This window comes from Sardina pilchardus, chromosome 10, assembly GCF_963854185.1.
Source record: "Sardina pilchardus chromosome 10, fSarPil1.1, whole genome shotgun sequence".
NCBI lineage: Eukaryota > Metazoa > Chordata > Actinopteri > Clupeiformes > Clupeidae > Sardina > Sardina pilchardus.
The window spans coordinates 2,626,021-2,648,142 of record NC_085003.1 but is presented as its reverse complement, the minus strand read 5'-3'; the positions used below and the strand labels follow the sequence as shown (position 1 = coordinate 2,648,142).

Sequence of the window (22,122 nt, the reverse complement as noted above, 5' to 3'; positions counted from 1 at the left end):
CATTCATAAACACACACACACACACACACACACCATTACCTCCACACACCCACTCACTAGCGAACACACACACACACACACACACACATGTACAGACACATAAAACACACACACACACACACACACACACACACACACACATGCAGGCAAGCAGACACATGCACACACTCACAAGCAAACAGACACACAGAGAAGCACACATATACTGTACACAAAAGCAGACACATGCACACACTCATTTCCGTACACAAAAGTTGCAAGAGTAGGGGATGGAGTAGGATATGGAGATAAATTGACAGTGATTCATTTTTGTGGAGGATGTGCATGGAGGAATGTGCAGGACTAACCGGCGGTCATATTTTGTACCGCTTTGCATCTAGTTCTTACATAATTTTCACTGATTTTGTCTTGCTGTAAATGCTTTATCTGAGGTACCAATTAAGCAATTCCATCAGCAATCATTGTTGTGTTTTTGTGATAGCTATAGCTTCTGCTTTTGATTGTGTTTTCATGTATGTGCCACAGAGATATTGTAGGGGATGGCTCATGTGGATACTTCCTTCAAAGAAAGAGGCTCATCTCCCTGATGACACAAACAAATCTGTGAGCAGTCTAATTTGTATAAGAAAATCTGTTAAAATGGCATGAGGAAGATGTTAAACAAATGTTTACAAATTCTTTCAGATTTTTTGGGATGTGTCTAAACAGAAATGGGTGGATCGAAATGAACCAGAGAAAAAGGTAACCTATTGAATGAGCAATGGAAATAAAATAGTCAATCAGACAACTATTGCCAGTGATCTTTCATTGCGCTCTTAAATGAAAAGGAAATAGTTCCCAAGGTTTACACAGTGAAATGCCAGTTCATGATTCACTTACAGTAATTTCCTGTGTATTAGCCGCATTGTGTATAAGCCGCAGAACAGTGTTTTAAGCAAGTTATTATCCGTATATTAATCCCATATCTGAAGACATTTTGCAAAAGCAATGCATTAAGCTAATAGTTGGGAAATGACGGTTCTGATTTTGTTCTACTCAAAAGACCAAAGCCGTCCCACCACCACCCATGGACCCTCCACTGATGCCCCCCTGGAACACCAGCAGCTCAACAGGAAGTGGTGGCCCATCTACTGTACTCCCCACCAATGGAGCACCAGTCAACATGTTCCGGAGGACTGGTGAGTTCATCTGCAGTGTGCTAGTAACAGCACATGACCATTGGCTCAGTCTGATATTTCAGCTCACAGACTGAGAAATGTCTTGTCCTGAAAGTCCTTGTCTTCACAACATCAGATCACTTGTTAAATTATTCTAAACATTTTGCAGCCATGTTCAACACAATTTTTCAACACATCACATTCAACATCAGGCCATTATGGATTGAGATTAGTTGGACTGTCTGAATGTATGAAAAGGGTTTTTGTTTGGGAATGGCCAGCTTGTCCACATTAATTGGCTTACATAATTGAACCCCACTTGTTTGAAGTGATCAACAACAAGCTACTGACACCAGTGGTCATCTTGTGCATCTTCTTCACTGTAGGAATTAGGAACCGATATGTTGACATCATGAACCCAGGCGGAGACAACACTAAGCCACCAACAATGCTAACCCTGTTGACTCCTGTGGTGAAGACAGTGAACATATTCAACCCATCAGCTCAAGGTCAGTCGTAGATGTGTTCGCTTCCTTTTAACCACTTTTTGTATGATGTTCCTGCAACTGGATAAAAATGGTTGCTTTGTTTGTTTTGCATACAGTGTGTGCAGGGGAAATGGTTGAAAGCGTTACACAGCCTTGCCAACCTTTGGCTGAGCTCTCAAACCCCCCTACCAAGGCTGAGGTAATACTGACACATCAGTCATAATACTATTAGTAAGAAAATAGTGAAGGTAGATGTTTCTGATATTTTGCTATGCAAATTCTTTGCTCAACAGAGTGTGCATGACGCTTAGGGACTTCAATCAACCAAATTTTGGTGGTACGTTTCTGTCAGTAAAAGCAATCTGAAATTGTAAATTAATTTTTGCACACTTTAACTCCCATTGCATTCTCAGTTTAATCTCTAGGATTCTGTTTTTTATTTGTTTGTTGTTTCACAGCCTTAATGAATGCAGGACATTTCAACAAGCACACAGAAGCCAGACACGTCACTCTATTACTACCAAAATAAATTTCCATTCAGCATCCTAATAGTATTTTTCTTTCATCTGTTCATCCTCTCCCATTATTATTATGACTGCCATCGTAGAAGCGATGAGAGAGAGGTTTGATATACAGTACAGTATCTATAGAAAATCATACCCCTTTGAAATAATGACTTTATTTGTCTTACAGCCTGAAATCAAAACCCATTTTGAAAAACAGGCAACAGTTCTGGAAATGTATTTTAAAAAAACATGAAAAACTAGAATAACAGGGTTGGAAAAGTCATCATACCCCTGATTCAATACTTTGTATAGCTTCCTTTTGCTTTAATTACAGCATACAGTAGGCCTCCCCCACCATTATTCTTTTGGAATGGTCACTTTTTGTATAAGTGTTTTGGATACCATGACAAGGCCATTCAAACTCTCTGGGCATAGATGCATCATAGGCTGCATAGGAGCTGAACTCTTGTTTTTTCCACACTGGGTGGCAGCATTTCCTTTCTAAAGTACTTTTCATTCACTAGAACCTAAAATCCTACAATGTAATGTGGGTACACCATGTAGCACCCACCGAAAAGTACTCTTTCAAATACTCTGAAAAGCCATAATTTGCTAGTCTATAGTAGAAGGTTGAAAACGTAGCCTACACAAACGTACACATGGGGTTTAACCAAGAGATGCGATAAAGACATTCCTCACCCTACAAATGTTCTGTATGGGAATGTAAAAAGGGATGTGCACGCAACCTACACAACTCAAAGTAATGCAATTACAAATCTGAAAAAAAAAAACCCAGCATAGTGATGCAAATGAGCGCCACATGGTGCTGCAGTGCATACTAGCAAAAGAAAAGAAACCAACTGTTGTCCACTTCTCCATCCCCATCACTCCATCCCTACAGTAGGCTACTCTTGCAACTCTAGTAAACTGCAAGTCTTACATGTTGTCTCTTTGGATGCTACATGGTAGGCTATACAAATTACTTTCAATTCAGCCACCTAACAGAACGCCATATTTATTTTCCAAGGAAACTAAACAGCTGATTCATCTGTTTCCAATTTACAACTCTCACCTAAATTAAGAGTTTCTCACGTGAGGATCTTTCCCAAAGGCATAACATGTTTAACATGTTTAAAATGTAGAGAGAAAACTCAGCTTCAAGGCTACAGTATGTACTCAACCTCTGGCATCAGATGGACTCCAGTGTGTGTCAGACATCAGACCTGCCTCTGAACGTCCTGCTTAACTCAGCATTCAGTTGTCAAAGTTGCCAATGACATCACCACAAAACTTGGTTGAGAGAAAGATAAGAATCCTATTCACCCACATGTGACCTCTCTACGGTCACAAAAAAATGAAAGTGCTAACGGTGCAGTATCCATGGATGTCTTCTTCTTAGGATTTCTATTAGGATTTCTATCTTTTCATGGAAGGAAAGCAACACGTCACCAATGAACACAACTTCTAATTGATTGTGAACAAAACTGCTGGCTGAACAGTGATCTACAGAGAGGGCATCCTGGTGAACATGAGGATCGGTTTGTGTAAATTAGCCTTAGGATAAGCACAAATGGTTAAGTTGACAATGTGCATGCATTAGTCTGTGAAACTACAATAAAGAAACTTTGAAATATCATGGGGGCACAAGACCTAATAGCCTATAGCTCAATAATTATATTTTGCCTTTTTAGAAGGACATCATGGGTTGCAATTAGCCTATAATGTGGCAAATAGTAAAACATTAAGTTAAGGATTAATAGGCCTACCGACTTCAAATAGACCTAGTCAAGACCACATCTATTTTGCATAATATGTGCTTCATCCCCACCAACCTTATAATAGGCCTATGATGAAGCTTATTGGTGTAGGCTACCCTTCACTAGTCAGAAGTTATGTAGCCGAATGCAGTGCGAAATTAGATCAAAATAGTGAATTATATGAATCTATTTAATAATAAATAGCAGTAATTCTAATGAAGTCATGATTAAAACAACTTCATAGCATAGTGATGTCAACTCTGAACCATGTTCCGGCGCGGAGGGCGTGGTTTTGTGATGCATTGCGGCTCAGTTGCTTTAGCCAGTGATATGTGTATGAGGGCGAGGAGTTGCCTGTGGTCCCGGTGTTCACTGCACACACCATGCTGAAATGAAAGAATATGGCACGCCACCGCTAGGGATTCCGCGGATCGAGAATGAAGGGGGAAATGATCTGGAAAATATGCACTACTGCACGGGAGTTGAGCAGTCTATTCATTTAACACAGTTGTATAGTTTGACAACATGTATCGGGTAAATCAGAGGTGAGATAGGGCTGTTGCTTGCCCTCTCAGTGGTTTAGAAAACTGCGCACTCTCGCCTCCTTGTCGATTGGGAGGTGCACCGCTTGCTGGTCTAGACTAGACCGATCATTTTTTCCACATCGAAACAATAACATACGGAAATCATGACAACGGGACAAGACGAGAGCTCCGTTCGTGTGGCTCTACGGTAAGATGCTGTCATCACCTTTGTACAGTGATGCTGCAACGTAAGCTAACATTCAAAGAATAACTTGGCCTCTGAATTATACCTGCCACCTCCGCTTAACATGTGTGTGATGCCAAGGGACTACTACTCAATAACATAAGAGGGTACCTGGATTAATAGCCTAGCCTACTATAGGCTTACATATATTGCCGAGTAATATTCCTTTTACCTTATTTTACTGTTGAGTGCAAGGTGCTCTTTCCTACGCACCGTAGCCTAGTGTTCCTCGAGGACATGTCGCTTGCAGCGCAGTCTGAAGCGATAAACCTTGGCATATGCACGAGCATTTGTTGTTTACTGTCATCACGTTAGCGCCAACGTATGTGTCATATAGGGCAAGAAGTGGCAAAGTGGGAAGATGATTATCGATTAGACTACCGTGTCCCTCCGTGTACGGCTCAGGCCTAGCCAGGTGTCTTCAGTGCTGATAACGCAACGCCACGCCACGCCACGCAGCTACAAATAGGCTACACATGATGGGCCTCTGAACCCACCCAACGCTGAACTGGGTTTTTCTTTCTTTCAGTTATGTATTTGCATAGTAGGCTATTTAGGTCAGTATGGCAAATGCGGGTGTTTTTTTTCCCTTGAAGAAGACGATTGAATGATGTGTAATCAATGAAAGGAAGGCTTTATCGACCTCCTGAGGAACATGCAACCCTCAGAAAGGCTGTCACCGTTAGGTTGTAAAATTGATTTTTTGGGGGGTAGGCTATCATTGCCGTTTATCCTGAGGTCTACTTCTTGAATTTGCTCTTTTTATGCAGCTCCACCATTGTAAATCAATTCCATTGGTAAAATATGTAGACCACCTGCTGTGCAGACGTCATAGTATTTCACCCATATTTCCCCCAAACCAATTATTGCCAATTTATTGTGTTAGACTGGGCATGGAAGTAAATTAGGTCACAGAAACAGCCAGCAGAGTAAAAAAGGCAACAGAGTAAAAATGTTTTTTTATGATTATAATAATAATAATGATAATAATTCTTCACTTGATTATATAGCATTTATATTGTTCTGGCAGAGAGTGACTACAAGGCTATCAGTGCATTCATGGGCATGGGAAAATACTTTTCCCCCAGTGGAAACACCATCATTCACATCACTTCATGTGGGAATAATGCTGCCTTCATGCTACATCGGATCTTTGAAAATTTGGACTGGGTCGGATTTTTTACTCGGAGACTCGGTGTCCGACTTGACGTCACTATCATGTCATCCACCATGCTGGCCTCCCTTGCAACAACACAAGAGGCGAATCTCACTTTCATTACAAATAGGCAAGGTCATTTATCACTAAATTAACAGATACACTCGCCCGAGACTATACAGTAAGCAGTTCTGATAACTTATTTATCTGTTTCCTGTACGCGTTTCCTGTTTTCCGAGTCATGAAAACACTTTTCTCAGAGGTCGGGATTTTTAAAATTCGGGTCCTCCGAGTTTACAGTCGGTGTGAAGGCAGTATTGAAGGCGGGCAACTGAAAAAGATTTGGCTAATGGAGTTGGACAGTTGAGGGTTCGTGGTCAATTTTGTCATCATGTTGTTAATTTGTTGTACATGTGGCCTTTCATGTTCAACATTTTAAATGTGAACTTGGGAATTTGCTGTTTTTGTCACTTGAAAGCTGCATACGCTGCTTTCACAAGCGTCTTGCACCATAATTTTAAGCAAATACAATTGTTTATATAAGATTAGTGAGCGTATGTTTTAACCTTTGTTGTGGCATCCATGTTTTCACATTCGGACGGCAGAACATTAACACTCGCAGTGGGAAAAACACTCATCACAGGGGTCTGTGATACTCCCAGGTGGCATGAAAGGGTCATACAGTATGTCTGCCCAAGGCAGTGGATGTCAATGACATAATGTGATTTTGGCATCAGTAGAATTTGCAACCCAGAGAGTGTTTTTTAGGCATATCATACAATAGATGCATCAATTTGCCTCAACTTCCTTCTGCTTTCCAGCTGGTCATTTGTGTCCACAGATTTCACTCAAAATTAATTTTCGTACTCTATGATTTTGAGTTCTCAGACTGGTTGCACAGAGATTCACTTAGAAACTTCAGAAGGGAATATTTAGAGTCTGTCAATCGAGCCAGTGTGTTTGGGAAATTTTAGATTACCATTGCAAATAAATAGGAAATGGCAATCTATATTGTAGCCTAAATACAAAAATAAGTTGTGATATACAATAGTTTATCAACTTGTTCAAGCAGTACTTCATTGGTAGTGTTTTTTTCCCCATGTGTGCCTCACAGTGTTGACTTCAGGGCAATAGTAGTCTCATTAACTAATGGCTTTGCAGGGTGTCAGTTCTGTACATTTGACCTACGCTGTGCTCCTCACAGCTTCTTACAAACTGTCAACACACAGAGTCACAGACCTCACGCTACAGGCTCAGCAGCTGCTTTGTCTCACTTAGCAAGGTATACATTTTGAATGTGTGGTCCTGACTGTATATTTCCTGTAGAGAAAGCATTGTATGTGCTGCGTGTTGCTAATGCTCTAAAGCATGTTGTCTTGTACTCCATGCTTATTGAAAAAACAATGATGGGAAAAATGAAAAGTCACAATGGCTTGACATGAAAGAATGTAATTGTATAGCATTACACTGTTTGAGAGATACATGAGACATTGACAGTTTCACAGTTTTACTTTTGCCACGGAGTGGAGTGAAGAGATTGACAGTACTGGTTGAACCAGCTGAAGAAGCGTATTAAACATGTGATTAATGTTTGAGGTCTAAAAAGAAAAGGCCTTTTTCCCCTGAGGAAGGGCTGTTGGCCCGAAACGTCACAATGTGGTGAATAAAAGAAAGAAAGAAATAATTTTGGAGCCCTAGTGTGCGGACTTCTTTGTTCTTTTTACTAAAAAGAAAAGGCCTCAGTAACAAATTAGGAATTCCAAATTGACAGTATGTAGTAGATACATGACCTACAGTATAATACAATATAATGTAACAATTCCTCTTTGTCAGTGAAGTAAGTCATATTTTAGCTGACCAATGACAAGGCAGTGACAGTGCAGTTTTACTGTGATGACAGACCTACTGTAGCCACTGCATGAGTCAGCGTCTCCAAGGACTGTCGGCTGGTATGGCATCCTGGTGAGCTTAAAAGATCATGTATATAAAGGCTATACATTCATTTCCTCACATCACACACCAACCACATCTCCTTTTTATTCACAAAATCTAAATGTAAGAATGACGAGAAATAGTTAATCCATCTGACATCAAAAAATAATGTTACATTAGCTATATATAGGTAGAATCCAGTAATCCTAACTGCCGCAACCCAGTGTTTGGGATGGACACAAAGGCGTTTTAGATAGTAGAGTATACAGACTTCTTTAAAGTAACTGTCATTAACCTAATCTCATTTCCTAAATAGTTTAATCTCACGAGAGTTAAAAGCCCACCCAGCACTGGTCATGACATTAGGTGTAACTCTCTGTGTTTGCACTGTAATGAAGTTAAAATCCAGGATCAAAATGGATTCTTGAAGCCCTGTATATGCTATCTTTTTTACTGTGTGTATTTTCTCTGTTGTGTATGGTCAGAAGCGAGAGCTAAGCATAGCCCTCCGTTAGACTGAGGCCGTGCTAAAATAGACATCAGCCTTTACTGCGGAGCACAGACCCTCTTATTTGATCCCAGTGCAGTGGGCAGACTCTGCTCACTTGTATACTGAATAGTGTGAGCAAATGACATGGTGGAGTCCGTATACTAATGTTTCTCTCATCTTCTTAAAAGGAGCAGAAAAATCCAAGCATGTCAATGCTTCATGTGTTGTGCTTACAGAGCAAACAGTCCATGCTAAACAGATCAGGCTAATTATACAGTGTCTGGTGCGCTGGCCACACCCATCCATTCCCTTGTGTTTTCCACTTCCCTGCTTCTGCTTTGAATGGTTGCACTTGCAGTGTGCCTCTCAAAGCTAATGAAAGGTTTGTTGATTTGGCACGAACATACACCCGATTACATGTAAGAGTTACAGTATGTCCTAATGCGCTAATATTTCTAGCCAATGTCCAGTACTCCAGTGCTATTTGTATACCTCCACCATTCTTCTTGTAACAGTCTCACTCAACTTTTGACCTCACTACACACCCAGCACTTGAGCACTGCACACATCTGCAATCTTCTCCTCCCTCTGAGCACACTTGATCGGTATGTTTTCTACAGGTTACCCTTCTGAACCCAGGCAGGAGGCATATGCTGCTCACCTGCTACTCCTCTGGAGTGGAATCCAATATGAGCCAAGATGAATAATGCAAAGTGCTTCCTAAGAGGCCATGTACCAGTTTCATTTTTTCACAGCATTGTAATTGAAGTGTTCACAACTCACTGTAGGTTATTACCTCTTGTCAGTGCCTCATCTTGCCACTTATCATGTGTTAGCTCAAGAGCGGAACATGGTGACAGCCCAGCCCACTCCCCCTGTAGTTGGTGTCTGCTTTGTCTGTGATGCCTTTTGTGCCACCCCATGGCCTGTCAAGGCTCTTGTTGACACAGAGTTGAGAGTCCTCTGTCAACAAGTCACGCTTGAGTAGAGCTGAACTCAGAACTAGGAGGTGGCTGAAACCAGCGAGATGAGTTTGGTCCATACCTCCCTATACCTACCACAGTCCATTCATCTGGCCCTGGCCATCCAGCACTCCTATGGCCTACATCTAGATCAGTCCTTCCAGAATGGTCATGGCAGACCTCCTTGCTACTCAGCCTATGACCTTATGTGTGTTTGTTTGTTTGAACAGCTAACATTTCAATTAGCTTTTCATAAACATTTCAGCAAACAATTAAACATTTAACCTTTGGACTTAGGGTTCTCATTCTGTTTTTTTTTCACCCTCAACCCACACTTCCCCCAGTAACCCCCCAACACACACACACACACACACATCCCTGTTCAGCGTCACCTTCATTACATGAAGTGTTCTATGGATTCTAATTTAGTCCAACAGAAATGTTTCATAACTCCCCATTGAATCATTCGGCGTGTAATGCAGATCATGTTCTTAGTTAAGCTGGTCAAATAGGCGCTGGAGGGCCTCCAGCATGACCAGGGCCTCATACAGCTGACTTGATCCCCAAACTCAGCATGTACGGGATTAAGAGCACAGCTCACTGGGTCACTCTCAGTATATGGCACAGTAGCTTTAACTATTTTAGTGTAGTAAAAATGCAGACTGGCATCACTGAAGACTACTTATTTACCCCATATGATTATGGGACTCAAGCTGTTATACAGTATGTGAATGTGGCCTACTGTGTGTGTGTAGCGTTTCGTTTCTTTCTTCTTACTTCAGATTATCACTTGTAGGCTACTCTTCTCTTTATGACTGAAGTAAGTAATGACACTAAGAATATACATAGCCAGTATTCTAGTACCAAAGGCATTTTAGTGGTATTTTACAATTCTGAACTAAGTAGCATGAACTCCAACAGTGTTCAGCTGACCTGACCCCAGTGGAAATGGTAGTCTGGTGCAGAGGCTGAAGAGTTAACACTTTGGCTGTGTGACTTGTTGGTACCTGCTGAACATACTTGTTTGAAGTAGTGAGATACACCATACAGTTTCTAGAAGACACAGAGACGTGAGCATTGTCTGGGAACATGTTATTTGGTGTTCTTGTGTCATTTATATTTTACTTGCATTTAAGAGGCTGCAAAATTGAGGGGATACACATGCAGACGCTCTTGGTCACCATGAAGAATATTAAAAAACAGAGTTTAAAACTTTCCCCTACTCTGACTTAGCATCTGGTTGGCTACCATATGAACCCCTGCCTGAGTGTCAAAAGGTCAGCGAAACAAGCAGCCTTGAAAACAAATATATGAATTTATTCAGCACAGCAGTTTATGCAGCTTTTGAATAGCAATGAGCCAACATGGCATGTTTGTAATGAAGCCAATTCAAGCAAGATGAGCTGAAAGCTATTGTACAGTCCATTTGGATGTTTAGTGCTTTTAATTGAAGGTTCTTCAAGTATACGGATAGTCCGGTAAAGAGTTTTATGAACAAACTTGTGAAAACAAAACTTAAAATCCTGCAGTCAAAGTTTCATCTGCAGATAACACAGTACATTGAAATTCAGTCCATTTCTTATTATTCCGTAGGTGGGAAAGTTAGCAGACATGGATCTGTTCTGTCCTACTGTAGATTTACGAGATTTATGAGACTCTGGGGACATGGGCCCATACATGCACTTCATGTTCAGTTACTTCATGACTTATTTCTGCATATCACTCTCCTTCAAGTGGGTATCACTGTGTGGATACAACTGATCAGAACAAAGTATGTCCCAGGGACATATACAAACAGGGACGTCTCACAAATGCATATCATTAAGGAACCTTTCATGCAGGCTTATACTCGGCATACGATGCTGTTCTGCACTTTCATGTTCCAAGTTTTAGCTCTGCACCATGTTGCTGACCTTTGCTCTGGATGAAGCAGTCCTGAAATAGCGTTGCCATCTTGTGGCGCTGCCATCTATCTGACCCTGTCCAACCATGCCTAACCTCTGACCTGCAAACTGTTAACTAAGGCTTATGATTGGTTGAGATACAAATAGCTTGCTCTTCAGTTAAACGTAAGGTGCAAACATACTCACTTCCACTCACACCCTATTACTCCAACCAGGAGACTTTCTGCTTCCATAAAGACAGCTGTATTGCTGCCAGCTGTCAACTTTACAGCTTGGTTATACAGGTGATTGAGTTCTGTATTGGCGAGTAGCTACTGTACATCCTCAAATTAATTCTCATGTTATGAAAAAGAAATGGACACACCTGTTGTTTCCCACTAACTGCCCAGATTATTCACTATGTTGGTTTATAATCTGGGTTAGAAACCCAGAGAACAGTGTTCATAGCATGAGTTTGTTTTTTGGCTGTTAACTAGCTGGCTAATGCCTCTGTAAACAAAAAAATTAGAGTATGTAAGATATGAGTTATTTACAGTACCCTCCAGAATTATTGGCACCCTTGGTAAAAGTTGACTAAAAATAGGTATAAAAAATAATCTTAGGTGATTTATTGTACTCCCATAATGAAAACAATGAGGAAAAATACACCCTGCAAGGGAAGCAAATTTATTCTGAGAAAAAGGAAAATCTCATAAAGAAATAAATATTCTTAATAAAAACACGTCACTCACAATTATTGTCACCCCTACTTGTAATACCTTCTTAAACCTCCCTTTGTTAATAAAACAGCTTGTAATATTCTTCTCTGACACCCCATAAAGATTGAGAATACAAAGTAGGGGATTTAAGACCATTCATCTTTACAAAACCTCCCCAGATCGTCCAGATTGCTAGGTCCACACTTGTGCATTCTCCTCTTTGACTCATCCCACTGTTTTTCTATGGAATTGAGATCAGGGGACTGCAATGCCAATGTCTGAAGCTTGATTTTGTGTTCAGTAAACCATATTTGTTTCGATCTGGACATTTGTTTTGGTTCATTGACCTGATGAATGATCCAATCATGACCAACTTTTAGGGCCTTGGCAGAGATTCTTTGGTTTCCTTTGAAAATGTTCAGGTTTTTCTTGGTGTTCATGATACCATGCACCTTAATTAGGTTCCTTAAGGCCTTGGGGAATTAAAACAGCCCCACAATAACACAGCCCCTCCACCATAATTCTGATTAGGCATGGGATTCTTTTTAGTATAGCTATGTACGCCAAAAACACCTTAAGTGTTTTTAGCAAAAGAGCACAATTTTCTTTTCATCTGACAATAGACCACACTCACAGACATGTCATGGTACCATTCAGTAACTCTAAATAATCTATTAGCAGTGAGGTCACTTTTGAAGATTTTTTGGGGGGACTTGGTGACCCCAAGATGATAGCTTTGTCTGTAACTCTCCAACAGTGGTTCTTTTGGTATTTTTCATACCATCCTCCATACTGGACGTGGGGGCAAAATAGCCATGGGTCTTTGTCCAAGCATGTTTGCCACATTTCCAGATGATTATAACCTTTTAATCATCATTTTAACTGGAAATATAGGCATTTTCAACAAAATACCTAGTTTCCATAGACATTCTCTTACTTACAATTGTCAACACACTTTCTTTTTATTTCAATTTAGTGTATTCTCTTGTCTCTCCCATGTTGAAAAATGACCAGAGGATTTAGCCTCTGAGTGACTTCATTTTATACCATAGTGAAAAAGAACATCATGAACGACTTCTGAAAGTTCACAGACACTCTGATTTACTTTAAAAAGTCGCATTTACATAGGAAAATGCTCCTGTTAAATGTTGTGCTTAATATGCTTCAGGGATGCCAACCATTGTGCCAACCATTGTTTCTTTATGAGATTGTCCTTTTTCTCAGAATAAATTTGCTTGCCTTGCAGGGTGTATTTTTCCTCATGGTTTTCATTGTGGGAGTACAATAAAGACCTAAACCTAAAGATTATTTTTAACCTATTTTTAGTCAACTTTTACAAGGGTGCCAATAATTCTGGAGGGTACTGTATGACTAGCACTTGTAGGTCTTGCCAAATGACAACTGCTAGCTCTGCTGCTCTGTCCTACTCCGTCACTGTACGGTGTTGGTTTGGGTGCTAAGATCTCAGGTTCCACCTCGCAGGCCCCAGCCTGTTCCTCAGGAGAGATGGAGAGCAAATTCCCCAGATACTGGAGAAAGAGGAGGGATAATCAGGATTTGGGGATGAGCTCTGGAACTCGGTGGGAGAGGGGATATAGGCAGAGCAGGATTACACAGACAGTTGGAGAGGAAACAGGCTAAAATATGGAGATAAAAAGAAGCCATGCCCTAATGGAGTGCTTTTGTTCCATCTGTTTCCCATAATGTATAAAGGATTCAGTTGCTTGGCTCATGCTTGGTTCCTTCTGTATGGCCAATGCACCTGAGTGGATCATAACCCAAAACGAGTAAAGATCTTAAGCCTCAAATGCACTGTTATGGCTGGCCTTTTAAGGGTTTAAGATTTGTGTGCACAGATAGACAGTTTAAGCTTCTAACAGATCCAGCATCACTCTTTGCATGAAACACTTAGGTTCTTATTCTCTGTCAAAGTCACACGTGTCCATTTAGCAGACAGTTTGTCAGTTTACTAGTCAGTTGACCACAGTTTAGTCTGGTTTGGAGATTAGAACCAAAGCTGCCAGAATAGCTGATTTTGCTGTACCCTTTCAGATGTCATTGGAGGACTGGCACTTGTTCTTCCTGTAGAGAACATACCTGAGTCTGACCTTTGTATCTTTTAGTGCAAGCGCAGAAGGACACATGGAGCCTGTCCTCTGCCGGTCTTCTGATGTCCCCTCATTCCTCTCTTTCTCCAAGTTTTTATCTCTCCCTCTCCCTCCCTCTCTTCTCGGTCCAGTGCAAAACTGTGCCAGTGCCCAGGTCCAGTGTCACCCACAGACACAATGGAGCCAGTGTTGTTCTGGCGGCGCATATTGTCCTCTGTGCCCAGGGCTCCACAAAGCTGCTGTTATGCTGCCTGAGAGAGGCCGATAGAGGCCACAGTCAGGTGCCCCTCTCAGCCACGGCTAGTGTCCCATTATAAGTTGGGTTCTCTTTTCAGAACACAGAGCGAGCTTCTCCAAGATGTTTGCTTTTAGATTTGGCCAGATTTGTGGCTGTACACTCAAATAGCACAGACAATATGCTTTGAACAGTACATCTTGTGGATCCAGCAGAAATAATGAATAAGGAAGCCACATGACTCTTGTTTGAGAGAGCTGAATTTAACTTGTGAATCAAGGCTCAAGCACTCATAGTTGCACACAGTAGATGGCCACAGATAATTATTTCAAAGTAGTTTGGTCTCTTATCAGATGCTCAGTCTAAAATGAATAAATTCCTTCAGTCTGACGCCATCCACACTTAAGTAGCTGTCTCTAAACACACAATTTTTGCAATCGATATGGTCTCAATTTTTCTGTTTCTCTTTTTCTGTTAGGATTCGTCCACAGCTGGCCCGAGAGAAGATCGAGGGATGTCACATCTGCACGTTTGTGACCCCTGCTGAGCCCCAGGTCATGCTGGGGAAGGACAAGGCCTTTACATACGACTATGTATTCGACATGGACTCCCAGCAGGACGCCATCTATGCCAACTGTACAGAGAAGCTGATTGAGGGCTGCTTTGAGGGCTACAATGCAACCATATTTGCTTATGGACAGGTGAGGAAGCAGGAGGGCTCAGAGCAACACAAGTCATTCTGTGCCTTGTCTCAATTTGAATTTATTATAACTAACACCGCATTGAGTACTGTATGTTCACATGGACATTCATATTCCGAGTATTGACCTTTGTACAGCAGTTTTTGGAATTCTTCTTCGCTGCAAAAAGGGGTGTGTTAAAATGACACATCATTGAGTGTGTTCAGGGACAACACATTTTGTGTCAATTTCAACATGGCAATTGTGTGGCTGGCTGGGTGAAAAACAGAGTTTAGGTATCTCAAATAACCAGACAAAATGTGTATCTGCAAAAAGGTGTACCTTTTTTGTTTGTTTACTTGTTTCTGTTGTTTTTGTTGCCACACAAAATTAACATGAAATCGTGTAGTCCCTGAACTCATTCACAATGTGTCATTTTGACACTTCCTCTCCAAAAGTCGTGTTCCCCCTTTTTCCCTCCACTCACTCACTAAGCTAATGCGGGACAGCACCAATCAAGACGTGTTGAGGGGGTTTCTGTGATGGGCCATAATACAGTGGGACAAGCGCCTGTCTCTTCCAGCTGACTCCACAGTGTCCGTCTATAATCCCGTGTGTTTACAGAGATGAGCCGCTCCCTCTATTTCCCTGTCAAATCCTGCTGATTACTCTCCTCCAAGCATGCTGCCTCTCAGCTTTTCATGGGTCCTCCCTTCCTCCCTGCCTCTCTCTCTCTCTTTGTCCCTCCCTCTCTCTCTCACTCTCACTCCCTCGCTCTCTCTGTCTGTCTGTCTGGCTTACTCTGTCTCTCTTTAAAGATCCTCTCACAGAGGATGACAAGTTTGGCTCCAGCTCCCTTCCTTCCTTTCCCCCTCGCCGACGTTACCATGCCAACGGGTCTCTTGTCTGTGGGCTCATTCAGAGGGTATTTAATTACAGTGGCATGGTGGGCGGAGCCGCAGCCAGGGCAACTTGCAGGAGGCATTAAGCGCACACTTGTGTGGTATCCATGTATATTTCATATGCTAGCCCTCCCTCCCCCACGCAGTAGAAAACAGTGATGACCTACATCCCTGGAGCTGCCCTGCTTTCCCCTGCCACTTTGAACCCATCCCACCAGCCCCACACCCGCCCGCCTGCCCTGCCTGCCGCCCGGCCGACCGCCTCTCCCTCTCAGCCCTGTCCTGTTCCGTGTGCTAATCCAGCTTTGTGCCCGCATGCTCTACAGTGACCTCAGCGTCCAGGCCATGAGTGCCACCTCTGGAACACCATCACTCTCACTCTCACTGCTGTGTCTGCGCCATGGTCACCTTAACTTGTTCTGCTCACAGTCAGTTTATCAAGGGGGGACAGCTATGGCCTCATCATTATGTTTGAATCTGCTTACTGTAACTAGATATCTCATAATACTGTTAGATTAAAAGAACAAGCCAACTTTTTTGGAAATAAGCTTATTTGTCATCCACCCCAGACAAAGATAAGAGGATTCCTTCCCTTCTTTTATCTGTGTGTGCAATAACCCCATTTGATACTGTATGATCTCTTTTAGCTCTTTTAGCCAATAGTTGGCGTGTTCCCCTTTTCATGCCAATGAGTAATTTGCGGTGAGATATTGAACAAACAATGATTCTTTTTCCACCAGTACAGCACATGTATTGCACTCTGAGTGTTGGCATATGCCCCCAGGAGGGAGGCCTGTGGAAATGAGATCCAGCATGTGTTGATTAGTGTTCTCCTCGTCCCCTTATCACACAGACGGGCTCAGGGAAGACGTACACCATGGGCACGGGCTTCGATGTCAACATCATGGAGGAGGAGATGGGCATCATCCCGCGGGCAGTCACGCACCTCTTCAAGGGCATCGAGCAGCGGAAGCAGACGGCTATCGAACAGGGACGCCCCGTACCCGAATTCAAAATCAATGCCCAGTTCTTGGAGGTACACGCTTTGTTTCACTGTGCAGTGCAGGACATGCATGTCAACTGTTGTCTACATTAGCCTGTGAGCTCAGCCTGCTCTTGGTTTGACCCTAATGCTCAAAAGCTGATTTGACCAAAGAGGGCTTTCAGGTTATTTCTCTTGTTTATTGGCGTATCATGCCAAGCTGACCCTGGCACTGGGCGCCTGTGAGCTGTGTGAGTACTGTCCACTGCCCACACACTGTACGGTCTTCAGTCCTGCACAGTACTGTCCACTGCCCACACACTGTAAGGTCTTCAGTCCTGCCCAGCACTGTCCACTGGCCACACACTGTAAGGTCTTGAGTCCTGAGTTCCACGGCAGGTCTCTTGGGTTCACTGCTCTATTTCTGTCCCAGTTTATTGAGGATGGGTGTTATTTATCGTGCAACTCCCCTCCTCCCCCCTCTCCCTCGTTCTTAAATTAACCTCTGACTAGTGCTTTCCTCAGCTGTTTCACAGGGCACGGAGCACTTGGCCTGGGGTGGGTGTTGGAGTAGTGGGGAGCTAATTAATCAGATACTGTACTTCCAATCTCCATCATTCTCTCAGAGCCTCCTCCTAATATTGTTCTATTTTTGACATCTCTTCAGGGGCATCTAGGTTTCTTATAAAACTATAATTGTCGGAGTTTCATGGGTAAACACGTAGGATTGTATCTTTTCTGTAAATGTGGACAAAATATAATTATGTATTCTATACTTCTCTATGTGTGTGTGCGTGTGTGGCTTGTTTGTGTTTATTGTGTGTGTGTGTGTGTGTGTGTGTGTGTGTGTGTGTGTGTGTGTGTGTGTGTGTGTGTGTGTGTGTGTGTGTGTGTGTGTGTGTGTGTGTGTGTGTGTGTGTGTGTGTGTGTGTGTGTGTGTGTGTGTAGCTCTATAATGAGGAGGTTCTGGACCTCTTTGACTCCACACGTGATATAGAGGCGCGGAAGCAGAAATCTCACATAAAGATCCACGAGGACGCCAATGGAGGCATCTACACGGTCGGGGTGACCACACGCACGGTGGCGTCAGAGGCTGAGGTAAGAGGAAAGCCAAATGTGGCTGATCTTAATGTAATGTGCATCTGAAAGACGCATTCATATTTCTTGTCTTCACATATCATATCTCTCTCTCTCTCCCTCTCTCTCTCTGTCTTTCTCTGCCTGTGTGTGTATGTGTGTGTTTCAGATGCTGCAGTGTCTGAAGCTGGGGGCCCTGTCTCGCACCACAGCCAGTACCCAGATGAACGTGCAGAGCTCCCGCTCCCATGCCATCTTCACCATCCACCTGTGCCAAGTGCGCGTCTGCACCATGGACAATGTAGGTCCCAGCTCAATATCCCGGATTGGTATAAGCCAGTCACAACAGATGAAAGTTTATTTTCCAAGTGCAACATATTCAATTTTATGTTTCTTTAATAGAAATCTTAATGTCTTATTCTTCAAACATGATAAATAAAAAAGTGGTTAACGGTTAACGGCATAGTGATGATTTTTCCACAGTACTATATATTTGCTCTGTGGTTCAACATCTGTAAAAAAAAAACATTGTGCTGGTATTGTGAGCTAATATTAGATGTACAACAACCACAAGGCACACTACAGTAGGTAATATACAGTGCTAGGCATATGGGTACTGTATTATATTGTCAATCCGTCAGGAATTGAGGTGGCAATACACTTTTTCTGTCTTTGGATTGAAGCAAGGAGACGAGACTGACAATCGTCTGGCAAATGACTCATCTGAGATGGATGAGTTTGAGACCCTCACGGCCAAGTTTCATTTTGTGGATTTGGCCGGTTCAGAGCGTCTGAAGCGGACTGGAGCTACGGGGGACCGAGCCAAAGAGGGCATCTCCATCAACTGTGGCCTGGTGAGACTGCTGCCCACTCTGGCCTTTGGTCTGCTGCTGTCTGACTTGTCCGTGTTGTGAGCTTATGTTGAACTGATGGAAATGACTGAGTTTTTCAGCCAGTATCTGATCTGTTGACAGATTGTTCTGTTTTGTTGCACTTGTGCACTCCTCACACTGGCAAGAAGCTTTTTATGATTATGAAAGAATTAGCCCTTTTCACGGTGATGTCAGACGAAGCGTTGCTGGGTGTCCTCCGGCATGTCCAGCCGCCCAATACTACAGAAGAAAAAGAAGAAGTATTCATGGGTTTCATCCAGGGGGTCAGGATTTGACTGATTAGCTTCGCGGATTAGCAAAGCACTTCCTCGTCGCCATTTTCCAGAAATACATCATGTCCGGTGCCGTTTTACCTGCGTTTTACTCATGCTGATTGGTGGCTGTTCCACTCTCAGCTCATGCACGAGCTTAGTGTGGGCACGAGCTCTCCTTCTGTACCTTACGTCAATCGGTAACCTGGCACTTAATTGGCTAAGTAAAACGGCACCGGAAACAAGCCCCTTGAAACGCCATGTTGAAGCCTGAAAAAATCGTTCAATTTTGGCACATTTCACTAGCCTAGCATTCCCATTGAAATGAATGGGGGCGGGACTTGTTCACTTTCTCCAGTTCTTATAATACCTCCATGGTTTCATCAGGTCCCTTTCCACAGGTGTATACAATCAAGCACCTTGCAGTCTGCATTGATTATCAAGGTGCTTGATTGTATACACCTGTGGAAAGGGACCTGATGAAACCCATGAATACTTCTTCTTCTTCTTCTGTAGTATTGGGCGGCTGGACATGCCGGAGGACACCCAGCAATGCTTCGTCTGACATCACGTGAAAAGGGCTAATTCCACGTCTCCAGCCTCAAACCTTCATGTTGACGTGATAGCCATCTAGTGGCCGGAAGTGACACTGCATTTATCTGGCTGTTGAAAGTAAATATGACGCCCAGTGTCTTGATATGTTGTTGAATAATCCTCTCTTCTTGATGCAGTTGGCGTTAGGAAATGTCATCAGTGCTTTGGGAGACCGAAGCAAAAGAACATCCCATGTGCCTTACAGGGACTCCAAACTCACCCGGCTCCTGCAGGACTCCCTGGGGGGAAACAGGTGTGTGTGCAGCTGCAGCATACAGTTTGATGATGGAGGAGGTTATTGTCTAATGTTTATAACAATACCACTGGTATTAAATGCTTCTTAGAATGTTGATGAGTGTACATCTTGTGAATGTGGATAATACAGAGTGATTTTTAATGTTAAAAGCTGCAATAAGTGACTAAACTCTTGAGAGGTACTGTAGATAAACTCTATTTCTGACATTTCAGAGGTGGATAAACTGTATTTACTTGCGTTTAGTCTCCACTGCAGCCCTGCTTATGTCTGTCCAATATGTCCACATGAGCCTGCTGCCTGTGACTCTTGTTGTTGTGGTGGTGTCTCAGCCAAACAGTGATGATCGCCTGCATCAGCCCGTCTGATCGCGACTTCATGGAGACGCTGAACACGCTCAAGTACGCCAACCGGGCACGGAACATCAAGAACAAGGTGATGGTGAACCAGGACAAGGCCAGCCAGCAGATCAGCGCCCTGCGCACGGAGATCGCCAGACTACAGATAGAGCTCATGGAGTACCGGACGGTAAGCTGCAGAGCTGGACGCTCCAGTCCAGAGTGGACACATCACAAACCTATCAAGAGCTCCAAGATCTCACACTCGCTCTAGGGGGTTCAGGTCTTGAGCTCTGTAAACTGTTTGAGATTATGTAGATTGGTAATTAATTTGAATATTAGAAACTGAATAATTCATCAGAATAGACATTGAACTGGGAATCAAGGGAGATACATAAAAGGAAGACTGAGGGGTAGATTTTGGGCATCAGTTAATTTTGGTTTTCATACCAAAGTGATGTTAGAGGTACTTAAGGTTTAGTTACGATTCAGGCATCCTTAAAAAATAGAACTGCTGGCGTCTCTGGATCCCATGGCTGGCAGGTTTTTTCTAGTCCAAAGCTAATTACAGTTCTGTCTGGGATGTGCAGGGAGTTTCCACGCCTCAGGCACTGACCCCAGCACAGTGATGGACAGGAGAGGCTGGATGAGTGTCCGCTCCTCTGCGGACTGTGCTGTTCATTAGAGAACTGATGGACACGTTCCCTTTAGTACCAACTGGATTACAAAGGAGATCAGATCAGACTAGTCTACTGGAGCTGGAAGGCTCTTTCAGTCCACTGTGTGGTGATGGCCAAGTACCAAGCTAGCCACACAGACTGCTATAAATAAGATGTCTAGCCAGAACATCTGGGTCAGGCCTATTTAAGAAGTCCTGCACAGTGTTTACTCGCTGCTCTCTTGGTTGGTTGGGACTTGGGAATGCGTGTGCCTCTGTTGGAGCTGACTGAGTCCTGCTGCTTGTGCCGTCACAGGGGAAGCGCATGGTGGGGGAGGACGGCATGGAGAGCATCAGCGACATGTTCCACGAGAACTCCATGCTGCAGACGGAGAACGCCAACCTGCGCGTGCGGGTGAAGGCCATGCAGGAGACCATTGATGCCCAGAGGGCACGCCTGACCCAGCTCCTGAGCGAACAGGCCAAACAGGCCCTGGCCAACCTCGGTACGGGCAGAGGGGTACAGGAACCCACAGCCAATCCCACAGTATTGACTTCAGTGATCAGTTCTTCTTGGTTACAGTTTCATAAGGGCAGTGTATCCCAGTGCCGTACTCTTGCTTTGTCATGAAACATATAGGGCTCTTACCTAGCATCACTGTTCCTTTATTTATACAGTGCCCTCCAAAAGTATTGGAACACATGCTTAAAGTTAGATATAAAATCTTCTTTTGGAAATTGATCTTAATGCCTTACATGAAAAAATGAGGAAATATTCAACCTTTAAGGACATCAATTTTCTTTGTGAATGAATAATGTATTGTAAATAAATAAGATAAATATCAGAGGCAATTCAGAGGCAAATGCTTTCTCAATGCATTGTTAAATGTTCATCACCATCATCATCCTCAGCACAGGCTTTGACTGCTTATCTGTTTCATAAGCCAGGGGCCCCTATTTGGGTCTGCATGGTAATCAGTGGTTAACATATCTGAAGTGATATTCATGTGAATTTACATAAGGAATGGACCAAATGATCTGGATGAAATGATGTAATGACGTATGACATAACATGCATTGGTTATTAATGAAATCATACCATTTATATTCACACAAAATATTGGGTTTTTTTCTCTATCCTATTCAACATTGTAGGTGAAGGGAGTGAGGAAATCGGTAATATGATTCAGAACTACATTAAAGAAATAGAAGACCTCAGGTAATTATGTATTCTATAGTGTGTGTGTGTGTGTGTGTGTGTGTGTGTGTGTGTGTGTGTGTGTGTGTGTGTGTGTGTGTGTGTGTGTGTGTGTGTGTGTGTGTGTGTGTGTGT

General features: G+C 42.9%; 2 protein-coding genes across 4 annotated transcripts in view; both read left to right on the top strand.

Moving 5' to 3' along the window:
- Positions 1 to 538: 538 nt before the first annotated feature.
- On the top strand, positions 539 to 2,186 carry LOC134093419 (protein transport protein Sec16A-like). The gene is made up of 7 exons (XM_062546469.1): positions 539 to 603; positions 685 to 741; positions 1,043 to 1,178; positions 1,544 to 1,666; positions 1,762 to 1,844; positions 1,939 to 1,982; positions 2,104 to 2,186. The coding sequence occupies exons 1-6, from the start codon at positions 547 to 549 to the stop codon at positions 1,954 to 1,956; spliced, it is 474 nt and encodes a 157-aa protein (XP_062402453.1). The 5' UTR covers positions 539 to 546; the 3' UTR covers positions 1,957 to 1,982; positions 2,104 to 2,186.
- Positions 2,187 to 4,301: 2,115 nt separating this feature from the next.
- Positions 4,302 to 22,122, top strand: part of kif21a (kinesin family member 21A) — a 33,898-nt gene continuing 16,077 nt past the window's right edge. For all 3 annotated transcript variants that reach the window (XM_062546989.1, XM_062546990.1, XM_062546988.1), the window contains exons 1-10: positions 4,302 to 4,640; positions 14,640 to 14,862; positions 16,597 to 16,779; positions 17,674 to 17,823; positions 17,972 to 18,103; positions 18,486 to 18,656; positions 19,678 to 19,793; positions 20,126 to 20,321; positions 21,106 to 21,295; positions 21,945 to 22,008. In XM_062546989.1, coding sequence (XP_062402973.1) covers positions 4,597 to 4,640; positions 14,640 to 14,862; positions 16,597 to 16,779; positions 17,674 to 17,823; positions 17,972 to 18,103; positions 18,486 to 18,656; positions 19,678 to 19,793; positions 20,126 to 20,321; positions 21,106 to 21,295; positions 21,945 to 22,008 — 1,469 coding nt within the window. In that variant the 5' untranslated portion in view covers positions 4,302 to 4,596. The remainder of the gene's footprint in view (positions 4,641 to 14,639; positions 14,863 to 16,596; positions 16,780 to 17,673; positions 17,824 to 17,971; positions 18,104 to 18,485; positions 18,657 to 19,677; positions 19,794 to 20,125; positions 20,322 to 21,105; positions 21,296 to 21,944; positions 22,009 to 22,122) is intronic.